The 13267-nt window shown below is 42.3% G+C and overlaps 1 protein-coding gene across 1 annotated transcript; it reads right to left on the bottom strand.

The window, feature by feature from the left end:
- Nucleotides 1-958: 958 nt before the first annotated feature.
- Nucleotides 959-8229, bottom strand: LOC147446630 (uncharacterized). The gene is made up of 3 exons (XM_086525823.1): nucleotides 6754-8229; nucleotides 1380-1421; nucleotides 959-1292 (listed from the first exon to the last, which is right to left on the bottom strand). The coding sequence occupies exons 1-3, from the start codon at nucleotides 7499-7501 to the stop codon at nucleotides 1252-1254; spliced, it is 831 nt and encodes a 276-aa protein (XP_086381949.1). The 5' UTR covers nucleotides 7502-8229; the 3' UTR covers nucleotides 959-1251.
- Between the last annotated feature and the right edge of the window lie 5038 nt (nucleotides 8230-13267).

Consider the following 13267-nt stretch of genomic DNA (forward strand, 5'->3'; position numbering starts at 1 on the left):
AAATAGCTAGGTTCGTAGAGATAATACAAGAAAATAGGGGGGCGATTATCGCCATTGGGAAACGAATGAACATTGACGAGGGGAACATGGCAGGTCGCACACAATGACTGACTTATTCAGGTAAGGGTGTGGGCCCTATCTTTGTTAGCTATTGCAACTATGGTCTATTAAAGATGTCATGGCCTGGCACGAGGGAGGCAAGAAATTGTATTTTTTGGTTTTGATAATATAATCCACTCACCATTGTGAGTTTTGCAAAAGAAAAAAAAAACAGTACAAATTTAAAGAGCATATAATATAAACCTATTTCAGATTTTTCTCACATAATAGGGCTTAAATTTTCTTAAAAATAAGGTTATGGAAGCACGCATGAAGTATAAAGGTGGGTCATGGCTCAATTATAGCATACAAAATAGGCTTCTACCCCGCATTGGTGCAAGGGCTCAATTAGGTAAATTTATTAGGAAGTTTATCAATAAATGTTGTAAAGTCGCAGCAACACTTGGTATAGAATGAAGAGACCGAGTTCTGGAAAGGAGACATTAGTATGCTTGGGGATCCATAGTGGAGGACTTGGGCCAAAATAATCATTGGATTGAAATAGTAAGGAATCTCAACAACAAGGGCTTCAAGCACTTCAGAGTCTTCTTGGGATTATCAGAAAGGGATTCCCTGGAGTCTTAAGCTATATTAGCTCATGGATCATAAAGAATGTACCATCCATTTGTGAAAACTGTTCAATCTCTATGTTTTGTAAAGATTGATAGCCTTGCAAAGATAGTTTCGAGTCAAATGAATAAGTTGCATTTTCTGACAGTTATTAAAGAACTACTGGAAAATTCTTGAAGCATTTGATAGAAGACTAGTAGGCTTGCAAAGGTGGGATTAAGACGAATCAAATTTAGCCAGTTTGACAAAAAGACAAGATTAAAGAGATTGAAAGAAAAACATTAAAAAAGAAACTCAAAGTAGCTAATCATTAATTTTGTAATTACCTTTTCCAGTCAATGGAATTGTCCCCTTTTTGCATCAAAAGAAACACATTCTCTTTTTATCAACCCTAAGAAAACTCACTTACTATATATTATTTTCTTTCAAGTGGTCTCACGCTTTCACAACCCCTTTGGGTTCTATTCACATCGTGTCAATTCACAAATTTTACAACTCATTGGACTTGAGAAATGCTTTCCACCATTTGACTCTAATCTTTCCACCATTTCTACCAAGAAAGAGAGATTGCGAGTGTTCCTCTCACAAGAATAGCAAAGCCACCTCCAACACTAGAACAACACCTATAATGACACCAAAAATAGGGTAGATTGTAAGATTGATTAGCGAACTTCCAAAATAACATGACATTCAGCACATAGTGTTTATACCTGTAAACCATAAAGCCATATAATTCATGGAAGCTTCTGCATCTGCAAATAAAAGTAGCACAACTCAGCATCTACCACATGACTACGTTCAATGTTTCATCGTGGTGTATTAAACAAGTCAAATAAGCAACTGATTGTTCAAGTGACCAAGTAAATTGTTGTATAAATGACACTTTATGATAACCAAATCTCAAATTCGATCATGGAGAGGCTGTGCACTAATAAGAATCCCTAACCTTCATGTAGTGATTATGTGAAAGACACAATTGTATGATAATGGATGGACCCATGATAGAAGAAAAATGAATATTGTAAACTTGTATGAACATTCCAATTCAAGCACGTGTGTGTGTGCATGTGTAAGTGTGTGTGTGTGTGTGTGTGTGTGTGTGTGTGTGTGTGTGTGTGTGAGAGAGAGAGAGAGAGAGAGAGAGAGAGAGAGGTGATTAACCAAGAGGATTCTTCATGTATGGAGGTTGTTCGAATTGTCTTAAGATATATATTCTTTTGTAAAGCTAAAATGGCCAATCGGGGAGACTAATAGCCAGGCATTCCATGAAAAGGTGGGCGAGGTTTTTGCTAGCCAATCTGCACCCTGAACATCTATCGGGCCCGATACCACGTGCTTGAATCTTGATGCTTTTCAGCAAGGCCCCCCATAGAACCTTCCACATAAATATCTTCATAAATTGAGACCACTTTGGATTCCAAATGTTCTAAGCTCCGACCATTGCTTCTTCCACTACTTGTTTAAAGGGGCAAACCAATAAGCCTCGTGTATTAACATTTGGTAAATGCCCTTGGTATGGGGTTTAGAGAATCGGCTACTCATGGACCATTTCCAAGCTTTCCACTCAAAAGTAGATTCACAGATTGACATCAAAACATTGTCTAGGCCTCTTATAGCCCTGTTGACAAGTAGCTTCTGAGTGCCATTGAGTTGAAATTGGGTAGCCCCCTCGCCGGAGGATTTCCAACACTTGCTATTTTAAGATAAGTCAAGTTTTGAGCTTGCTTCAAGATTTGGCCCTATAGTCAAATCTTGTTGTACATTTGGCTTGACCTTAGTGGGGAGTCTAGACATGTGTGGGGATGCAAATGCCTCAATATATGACCATACTATGGCTAAATCTTGCAAAAAATTGGCTTTAGCCATGCCAACAAAAAGAGCAACAAATGGGCTTTACTGAGGATCTCAAGGGAGCTCGGTGAGGCCACATAAATTGAACCATGAGTTTTATTGAGGGAAGGACAAGACAATGCAAGCCAGGGCTCGGGAAACCTTTTTTGTAGACCCGGCTTTGGAACCTTTTCACACGCATATGAGCAAGCTAACTCTAAATTTTGAGAGGGATAATCACACCAAAAATCTCATATTCTAACTAAAAATTTCATAGTTTGAACCGGCTTGAGAACCTTCTTGCCCAGATCCGTGCCGGCCATTTTCATTTTGAACAGGTTTTGGATAAAGCGAACCTATCTTTTCCCGAGCCTTGATGCTAGCCAATAGGTGTGTTAGAAGGGATAAGCTCTCTTGTTTGTGTGTGGCCACTCTTCTTTCATAGAGGTATGAATTGTTATTTACAAAATAAGCCAATAGCATGCTTGTGATACCTCTCCACGAGAAGCATTGCTAAAGTGGAGAGTTATCCAACCACCTCCTCCAAAAGCCTAAATCGTAGATAAAACTGGTTGTAATTTATTACTCGTAGCACACAATAGACATTTGACATGAATAGCGTGGGAAAAGATCGCATAGTTCCACCGTTCTTCCTACTGTTACATGCGGCTTTGCATTGTCTATGGATTTGCATGCAACTACGAGGCTAATGGTATTCCTAATGGATTCAAAAAAATTAAAAGGTAATCCTAATTCAAAGATTCCCTCAACAACAACAAAAATGATGCAACAGTCTACAGTACGTAGCAACGAAGAATGATGAAGCACGTAGATTTGCAACAGTATTAGCTGGACAGGACGAATACAACAGTGTGTGTGTGTGTGTGTGTGTGTGTGTGTGTGAGAGAGAGAGAGAGAGAGAGAGAGAGAGAGAGAGAGAGAGAGAACATAAGTAAAAGCTAAAGGGAAAATAAAAGAGAAGAGAAACACCTCTTTATATGGACACAAAATATCTTTTGACTTTCCACCTTTACATGTCTTTTGACTTTCTAGCTCGCATGTCTTTTGACTGTTCACTTTCATATGCTTTTTGACTTTCCACCGTCGTCTGTCTTTCCATTTCCTAACTTGACATTCACTTATGCACTTAATATTTTTTGAAAAAAATTGTATTTTTAGAGATTGGGAAGACCTAATGGTTTCTCTTCTTTTAGAGGACCCTCTTTTGTGGAGGTGATATTTAATTTATATGGATTTGCATGCAACTGCGAAGCTAATGGGTTCTCTTCTTTTAGAAACCCTCTTTTGTGGAGGTGACATTTAATTGTTTATGGGAGGGAACTCCTAGGTATTACATCCATTTGCAAGGTCGGGGTGATGGCTCCAACCTTGTCACCTTACTACCCAACCACCTGATGGTTGCTAAGTTTAAACTATTGTTGATGCCATGCGGAGGCACTTAAACCATGCTAGTTAAGCGATTGTGGCAAGCCATTTCATGGGAGAGACAATCTGATCACCGTGGTTACTCTCATTGCCGCAATGCACATACAAATGACCTAAAATCATTCAATGTCATTTCTGAAACAAAACTTGTTGTTTTGATAGCAATGATGTGGCTTACGACCTGTTCGTGTTGTGCACTATCCTAGCATTCGATAGGTTACCAACCGGTAGCTGAGAGAGAGAGAATATTCCCATCATAGCTCGTTCGATTGAGGCCACATCACCTGGAAGCGTCCCCTCAAAAGTCGTGGGCTTTTATGTGAACTCTCTGACCATCATGGGCAAGAAAGAGCAGCCGCCCTGCTCACAAAGTTCTTCCCGTTTTGAGACCCTCATGCTAAGTAGTTGACCTACGATTAATTGGTAATGATGACTGTTGAAGATGCCCTGAAAATAGGGCTACAACACAGCTTCATGCGACCTGGCCCATAGGCTACCTTGTATTGGAATTGGACATCCAGCCACTAACATAGCTTTTCCTTGTGGGTTTAGAAAAGACATCTAGTCTACCGCAGGTTACACACAACTCAAAACAAGTGAAAGGATCACGGTGGCTTTCTAAAACAATAAGAAAGTGATAAAACCATTAGGTTGAGTTCAACCGGAATCAATATTCGAAAAAGGATTGCCTTAGCTTAGCCTTGAGCTAGTTGAAAATCGAAACTAGCCACTTGAAACCATGGTAGTTCAAAAGTCATGTAAATATTAAATCTTTGCTAGTATTTATGGTTTGCATCTTTGATTGATGGCCGCTTAATAAAAGAGTCTTTCTCGAATATTGACTAGAATTAAGTTATAGAATGCAAGAAAAATCAAGAATGTGAGGTGTGAAATGAAATGTGAAATAAAAAAACTCATTAATATATATAAATAAATAAATAAACAAAAAGTGTGTGTGTGTGTGTCTATAGAATTTATTGCAATTATGCAAGGTGAAGATTCACTTTAACATTATGAAACAATAGAATGCAAGAGAAGTGAAACAATAGAATGCAAGAGAAGTCGAGACATGTCAGGATGTGAAACGAAAGGTGAAATAAAGAGATCCATTTACTATTTTAAAATTGAAATAATATTTAAGGTAAGTTTCCATTTGAGGTTCCAACTCTCCTGGGAGCCTTCTTTTAAAAGGCCAAAAGCATGGTCTGTTGAACTATAAATGGTTAGGGGTCCACTGGGGCAATTCGTAACAAATGCACATACAAGCAAAAGAAGGGGGAGGGCGGGCGGGCGGGGGCCGGGGAAAGGTCGCATGGATTCCCTTCTTGTGAAATGTCCAATAAACCTTTCGCTTTCCGGTTTTTCGAGCGATAACAGTTTCCTCGTTAGTTTTTGGAACGTTTGACCATCATCATGAAGCCTATCGTCGTTGATTGTTACAAAGTAGTGATCGGCTGTCTGAACTGGATAGCAAGAGCATAATGTCCATAGGACCTAGCCCTAAGAAAAGGACAATGCACTTAGATTGAGTTTTTTTTTTGGGGGGGGGGAGGGGAGGCACGAGGTCTCATTGTGATTGACAGGGGGGGTTGATGGGAACGGATCTCAAGGCAATGATGTCAAAAATATCAATGGCAATGACTGTCAGACGTAAGATCAAAGATTTGATCGCAACACCTCCAAGATGGTAGCTCGATGAGCTAACCAAGCAAATGCATGTATTTTGTTGAAACCATTGTGAGTTTATCCCCCTTGGGACTAAGTGACACCCATATTAAATGCGGTTTGGAGTAATGGGATCGACGGTTCGGATTTAGGGGCGGAATCTCGAGACGCACTAAACATGGCCGCACAAAAAAACGAGACACAATAGGCTCGACCAACGGGAAAAACGAAGTGCGTTGTTGGGTTTTGAACTGGTGGCTTTGAAGTCCAGGTTGAGGGTCACATGGGCTAACCACCTCACCCACGCGCGCATCATGTATGCCTAGTCGTTTTTATGGCCTTATATTGTGAAGTGATATGCGATTTTTAGGCTGTCCAGGTTTAGTTTTTGAGTTGACTGTTGCGGCTGCGATCTCCTCTGCTTTCGCACGTGAGCTTTTCTGCCTTTGATTCCATTGCCTCCCCCTCTTAAATATGGGTGTTATTTAGTCGTGAGGGTTTACCCCTCCATGTCCTTATTTATTTTTTGTGTCTTTGTTCATTTTTTGACATCCAACGTCTTCGTGCCCTCTATTTTTGTGCTCGATCTTCTCCGCACTTGATCCCATTGCTCTAGCTCCATTTACTACCCCTTGGTATATAGTGTTTAAATTAAAAAACCCCCCCCCCCCCCCCCCCCCCCCAAATAAAACCCCAACCACCACCACCACCGAAAAAAGCCACCACCTGAGGCCTCCCCGTATAGTATCCACCTGAGGGGTCGCAATCATGGCTGAAGGACCCAATCCTTTAGAACAGCTGAAAAGATGGGCGGTTAGAAAGAAAAGTTGGTTCTCACCAGCTCACCCACATTCCTACTATTCAAGTTATAAACCAATAGTCGTTGCGCGTAGCTTTTAGACTACGTCACATGCGGCCACCTTCCAAAGCCGCGGAAATGAATGATTGCCTTATTTAGCGCGCAGACGACATTGTGCATGTGCATGCGCGCGCAGAGAGAGAAAGAGAGAGAGAGAGAGAGAGAGAGAGAGAGAATGAATGTGTGTGCGGGTGCGTGTCTGTGTTTTTTGACATCAAAAGCATGAAATAATTACAATGCACACACACATGAATAAAGGAAAGAGGTGCAGAATTGATGAGTACCTTGTGCTTCCTGGCAGACATAGCAAGTGGGGTGATCCCCATTGCCAGCAGGTGGAGCGGGAGGAGAGCCAGGATTGAATCTCAAGGCAATCCCATAGAGCCAGCTAGTTTGAGGATTCTGAATGCTGCCAATGTGGTACACGCTTGAGTAGGTTGAGCATTGCAAAAGGGGCAGATCAATCTCGTACGGCGGCGCCGCTAGCACCGAGCTCGACAGTACACAACACGAAGACGACGGTGAATTGGGCTGTATCCCTAATTGCTTTATCCCTTGACACCCATACAAGCTGTCACACACTTGATGTAGTGATGCATCACAACTTTGCTTGCTGTAGAGTGAGGATGTCGACGAGCACCCGATCAATGCGATTGTGTTGTAGCTCGCAAACGCAAATGGGGCTCCTATCGATAGGCCGAACGCGCCGCTGAGCCCCATTGCACTGCATATGGACATCTGTGGATCTACCACTATCATCACATTGTTGATGTAGTCTATGGATTGCACTGAGTAAGTCCCTGTGGGTGTGTAGAAGAGGAGCTTGTTGCGCGTGCAATTGACATAGGGTTGGAAAGATGGGCTCCCACAATTCCATCCGGATCCGAATGGATAACTCAATGAAATTCCGCCGCATGAGCTTTCACATGTCCATGCCCAGCTCGTGCTTGGGAAGAAAAGGAGGACGATCAAAAGGATTGAGGCCAGGCATTGCTGAGAAGAGTGTAGCGATCTAGATGAGAGGGGCGTCATGTGTGTGTGTGTGTGTGTGTGTGAGAGAGAGAGAGAGAGAGCGAGCTGGTTGGCAGGTTTATGGACAGCAGCAACGAAGGAAGATCAGAGAATCTTGCAGCTGCGGGCACTGAAGAGATGAGAGCTTGTGATTGTGTGTGCAGGCCGGTAGCACGCACACATGCGATCGACGCTCGAGATCAGTGTCTCGCAGAAAAGCATGCCAAACTGCCCCACAATTCCAGTGTACGTGTTGTATGTATGTATAATGCCACTGTGGCACCGAGAGAGAGAGAGAGAGAGAGAGAGAGAGAGAGGGTGCGTGTGCATTGCCGGCAACGGCTCGCCCTTGGAGGTGAAGTGTGAGAACATCGCCTTAATAAAAGTGGAGGAGCGGCACGTTGGAAGGGGAGTCTGCCCGCTCATTGGCTCTCCCAACTTTTACTTTATTTTAGAGCGAGATGACGCTTGAACGTGGCAGACAGGCCGATGGGCATTAGAGGTCAAAATTGAGACGAGGTGTTCTTTTCTAGTTTTTGGAACTGCTTCCGTGGGAATCCAACGTGAAAGAGAGGAGACTTACGCCTCATTCATACGGAGCGGCGGTAGCAATTCTCACGCATGGTCCGCTCTTCTTTCAAAACCCCCTTGGAAGGAAAAGAGGCATGGGAGGGCAAAACATTGACAGGTGTGGGTCCAATAATGCCATTATCCAATTGGATCCCCTGGAAGGTGTGTGATCGAGAGCCTATGTTCTGAGAAGATGCCATCTCGTGTAAATGTGTAGAGGTAATGCAAGGGTGTTTCAGTCCCTTTATGTTAATTTACGGCTATCAACCTCGCTCACAAATTGCCATATTTTTGGCACCCTCCCATGGTAAGAGCTTCACCACATGCAAGGGTTTCAAGGTTCGCACCTTTGTGTGGGCATGTCAAGCACCATGGAAGGGCATCAGGCATGTGAGAGGCAAGCAACGGCTTGCCAGAGGTCGCAAGGTTTCAAGGGCTTCAACCTTTCAACATATGAGCTAGAAGAGCTTATTTTGGGAAATTGAGGGTGACCAAATTGAGCAAGAGGACACCATGCATAACTCAAGCAAGGCTACAAGCCCAAAAACAAAGTAAAGTGACCAAATCGAGCAAGATGACACCATGCATAACTCAAGCAAGGCTATGAGCCTCGATACAAAGTAAGGTTTTTAGCAAGGAAATATCTTAAACAAAGCTTAAGGTTTAAGGCAAGGCAGATTACTAGTCGGTGTAGTGGGTGCCGCAACAAGTTTTTACAAACAACAGTTTAAAAAAAAAATTGAAGTCAAGGAGTAGCACGACTTTTACTAATGAGCATTTATTTTTCCAATTTAAGGGTCAGATCTTTATGATGAGCTTGGCTAGATGTGGGTGAGTACTAAGAGCCATTGGGTGTAGTCTAGACCCCGCCAAGAGACTATTGTCGCCAACAAAACAATCTCAAATCCGTACGTATAAGGGATGCCATTTTTTTAATATATAAGACTACAATCAACACTCAATATAGGCACTATGAGTTCATCGTAATGCCTTTGGTCTTACAAATGCTCCAACAACTCTAACCGGCTCATGAAGGATATATTTTGGGAATATCTAGATGATTTTGTACTAGAATTCTTTGATGACTTACTGGTTTTTTCTAAAGATGCAAAGGAACATGATGATCATGTACACAAAGTGTTTCATCTTCTTTGCCAACATCAATTCTATGCCAAGATGAGAAAATGCGTTTTCTTTGCCCCGAAGTCAGCTACCTTATATTTATCATATCTTCTAAGGGAATCTCAATAAACCCTGCAAAGGTTAAGGATATAATAAAATGGCCACAACCCGAAACTGTCAGTGAGATTCGAGACTTCTTGGGTATTAAAGGATGGTACATAATATTTGTCAAGGATTATGCACTCATCGTTGCACCCTTGACTCAACTACTAAAGAAATCATCCAAGCTTACATGGGAGAAAGAACAAGAAGATTGTTTCCTATAACTAAAGCAACACCTCACCTCATCTCTCGTGCTCACTACTCTATTTCACTCAAGAATTTGAAGTAGTGACATATGCTAGTGGACTTGTCGTAGGAGGAGTCCTACCACAAGAAGGTTGATCAAAAAGCATTCACTTCTCAAAAATTAAGGATTCATGAGTTGAACTATCCAACCATGATCTAGAACTCTTGGCTGTCACTCACGCTCTCACGCTGTGGAGACATTATATTTTGGGACGTCAAGTTCAGCTAATCCCCGACCACCAAAGCCTAAAATGGATCTTCTCCCAATCAACACTCAATATGAGGGAATGAAGATGGAGAGGATGTTTGTAGGAATATGATTTTCAAATAATGTATAGACCAAGTAAGGAAAATGTGGTTGCTAATGCCCTCAACAGGAAGGTTTTCCTTGGGGCCATCTCAATGGCCAACAATCCAATATTGGATAAGCTTAAGGAAGGTTCACGAGAAGATAAAGCTTATCTTCAGATCCTTTTGTCAATAGAACCCAATGATAAAGGAAAGAGCCTTGGTTAAGGACCATTCTATTGAGGATGGGCTTCTTCACTAAAGCATTGACTTTACATTCCTAAGGACTCTATCCTAAATGAGCTAATTCTTTACGAAGGACAGAACACCCCAATAGCAAGACACCCTAGATATGAAAAAATCCTTAATGCCTTAAGGAAAAGTCATTTTTGGCCCAGAATGAAGGGAGATGTACTTCGTTACATCAGCCAATGTCTTTCGTGTTAAAGGAACAAGGCTGAACATGTGATGATGCCAAGAAAGCTTCAACCTTTGACATCCCTCAAATGAAGTGAAACCTCATTAACATGGACTTTGTAAGTAGTCTTCCCATTGTTCAAGGAGGCTATGACATAATTAGAGAACATCTGGTAAAGTGGAAAGGCTATCCCACAGAAGATGCTACTTGGGAATTCGTATCCTCTCTTTTCAAATGTTTTCCTTGAGACGAGGACATCTTTGTTAGAATTAGGGTTTCAAGAAAACACACACAACTTGGAGAAGATGAAGGAAGCTCAAGGCACACAATAGAGAGAGTATGCTTAGTGTGCAATGGAAAGATAAGATAGCCTTAGAGTGATGTGCGTATATACAATGCAGGGGGAAAAAACCTCTTAGTGAGGGGAAAAATGTCATGGCAGTCCTAAGTGTATTGACACACATTACTATGGCACATGTATATGGTAACAAATCCCCCCTAGGAGTGATGCGGTGATTGAGATCTGACACATATAGGGAAGTGCCATGCCTATGAAGACATGATCAATCCAAAAAGGGGAGTAAGTCCAAAGATTTGCAGAAAGCTTCGAACTTCTCATGAGACAATGCCTTCGTGAAAAAATCTGCAAGGTTGTCATGTGTTGGCACATAAGCCAAGCTGATTTCTCCTACTGAGAGCCTCTCCCTGAGATAGTGGTAATGCACCTCATGTGATTTCTGCGAGCATGAAAAACTGGATTCCTGGCAACTGCCAATGCGCTCTGACTGTCAGTGTCCTATCCAACACCCAAAGAAGCCATAAGGCGTGTGATCCATACACACTCAATCGTAGCTGTGAAGACTGTACTATACTTAGCCTCACAACTAGAAGTGCCCAAAATAGGTTGCTTCTTGCTCAACCATGAAATGCAAGAACTGCCTATCATGAAAAAAAAACACTTGGACACTCGCGTGTCAAAACAACTTGCTCAATCTAAGTCTAACAAAGCATGTAAATCTGGTGGCAATGATCCCCCCTTGGGATAAAGCAACTCAAGATGTAAAGTTCCACTCAAGTAGAAAAAGATCCTCTTGACATCCTGCCAATGCTTAGACCCTAGGCTATGCATAAATCTGCTGACTTGTGAGATTACAAACTGAATATCCGACCTCGTGTTGCATACATAAATAAGATATCCAACAGAAGCAAAGAGTGACATCGACAGGATCACCATCATCATGAAGAATCAATTTCAAACCTATTTCCATGGGAGTGGCAATAGGTTTGCAATCCTCAAGTCCAAATTTACATAACAATGTTTGTATGTAACTTCTCTGACACAAGAAAATACCACCATCACATTTCTTGAATTGTATGCCCAAGTAATGATGCAATAGCCCCAAATATTATATCTGAAAAGTAGCATTCAAATCAGCCTTAATTCAGCAATATGTATCTCATTTGGTCCAGTGACCAGAAAATCATGCACATAGAGGACGACAATGACAAGTACTTCACCCCCATGCTTTACATACAATGTGTTTTGTGTTGGACTGTTACTAAAGCCTAGTTTGAACAATTGAGTGTCAGCCTTTCATACCAAGCACGAAAAGATTTCTTCAACCCATACAAATAATTGTTACATTTGCATACTTTATCTTCTTGCCCTTTAATGACAAAACTGCAAGGTTGCGTTACATAAACTTCCTCAAATATGTCACCATTCAAGAAAGCAGTAACAATGTCTGACTGATGTACATCCTTGTCAGGACAAGGGCAAGGCCAGGGAGTCATGGACTGGGCCAAGGGCCGCCGGACTAGGCAATGTGGAAAGGGAATCTAGCTAGGGCAAAGGGCTAGGAGCATTGCCTATATAGTGGGAGGTTGGGAGGTGGATTCCAGGCTCTAGTCACCCCTAGGCTTTACACTAGTATCAAGAGCAAGGTTTATTCTAGGCAAGAGGAGTGGGTCGTGGACCTCCACTTTTAGCATGACAGTTTTAGCATGCTCATGCACATGCAACCCAAGATCTGCCGAGAGTTGATGGTGGGCATGGCCGCTTAGGCGGGGTCGAAGACAAACCAAGGGAGAACACCCACATGCAGGGGGGCTTGGGAAGGGGAAGCTTGCCAAGTCGAGCTGCAGGAAATCGCAATAAGGATGCAATGAATATCTTTCTCAACAAGTGGGATAGAATTCACACCTTACGGTGTACTCCGGACGTAGTCAGAGCACTTCCAACAAGCTTGACTCTGGAAGGCAAGGCCTACAAGTGGTGGATGTCTCTCAAGGAGAAGAATATCATACCACAGAGTTGGGCAGCCTTTGAGGCTATGTTTCACAAAGAATCCTTGCCTACAAATGAGGCAGATCGGAATTGGACGGCTTGGGACACGTGTTCCATACATTAATACCCATCATTACTTGAATATATATCTCACTATCGGGATGTTATCCTCAAGTTGAAAGGACTAGACACCTTTCAACAAGTACGTGGGTTTATCCGCGGTCTGACGCCATAACTTAGGAAGCACATCAAGACTCAAGACCCCAAAACACTTGAGAGGCCATAGTGAAAGCACACATTCATGATGATCCAGATGAAAAGAAATCACATAATAATCACGTGCCTGCTAATACACATGGTAATACAAGCACACAATATGGCACAATAAAAGGAAATTTATAGTAGCCAATTCTGAAGAAACTAAAAAACCCAAGGGGTCCAGAGGTCCTCTCTCTCCTAAGGATGTTGATAAGGCTAAAAAAGAGAAATTATGTTTTCAATGCTTGGGAAGCGGTCATGGCAAAAAGGATTGTCCCAAGGGGAAATCTACTGCTCATGGCAAGGAGAAAGCAGTGCACACGGTGAAACTGTTGCCTCTTGAGTCTTCCTCACGATTCTCTACAATGGAAGTAACACACATTGAGGTGGTGCATGAATGCTGTCTCACAGCTTCCATGTGGCAATAGACCTTCGGACCACATGAGTTAGTACGTATACACGAATCTCTGCAAGGGTACAAAGGTGCGCATCTTGG

The sequence above is a fragment of the Adiantum capillus-veneris genome, chromosome 12 (assembly GCF_014529385.1).
Source record: "Adiantum capillus-veneris isolate H3 chromosome 12, ASM1452938v2, whole genome shotgun sequence".
NCBI lineage: Eukaryota > Viridiplantae > Streptophyta > Polypodiopsida > Polypodiales > Pteridaceae > Adiantum > Adiantum capillus-veneris.

Coding starts and splice junctions, on each gene's coding strand:
- LOC147446630 (XM_086525823.1), bottom strand. CDS start 7,501: ATGACGCCCCTCTCATCTAGATCGCTACACTCTTCTCAGCAATGCCTG. Junction 1,422..6,753: donor TGTCTGCCAGGAAGCACAAG/GTACTCATCAAT, acceptor TTTTATTTGCAG/ATGCAGAAGCTTCCATGAAT. Junction 1,293..1,379: donor TATGGCTTTATGGTTTACAG/GTATAAACACTA, acceptor GTGTCATTATAG/GTGTTGTTCTAGTGTTGGAG.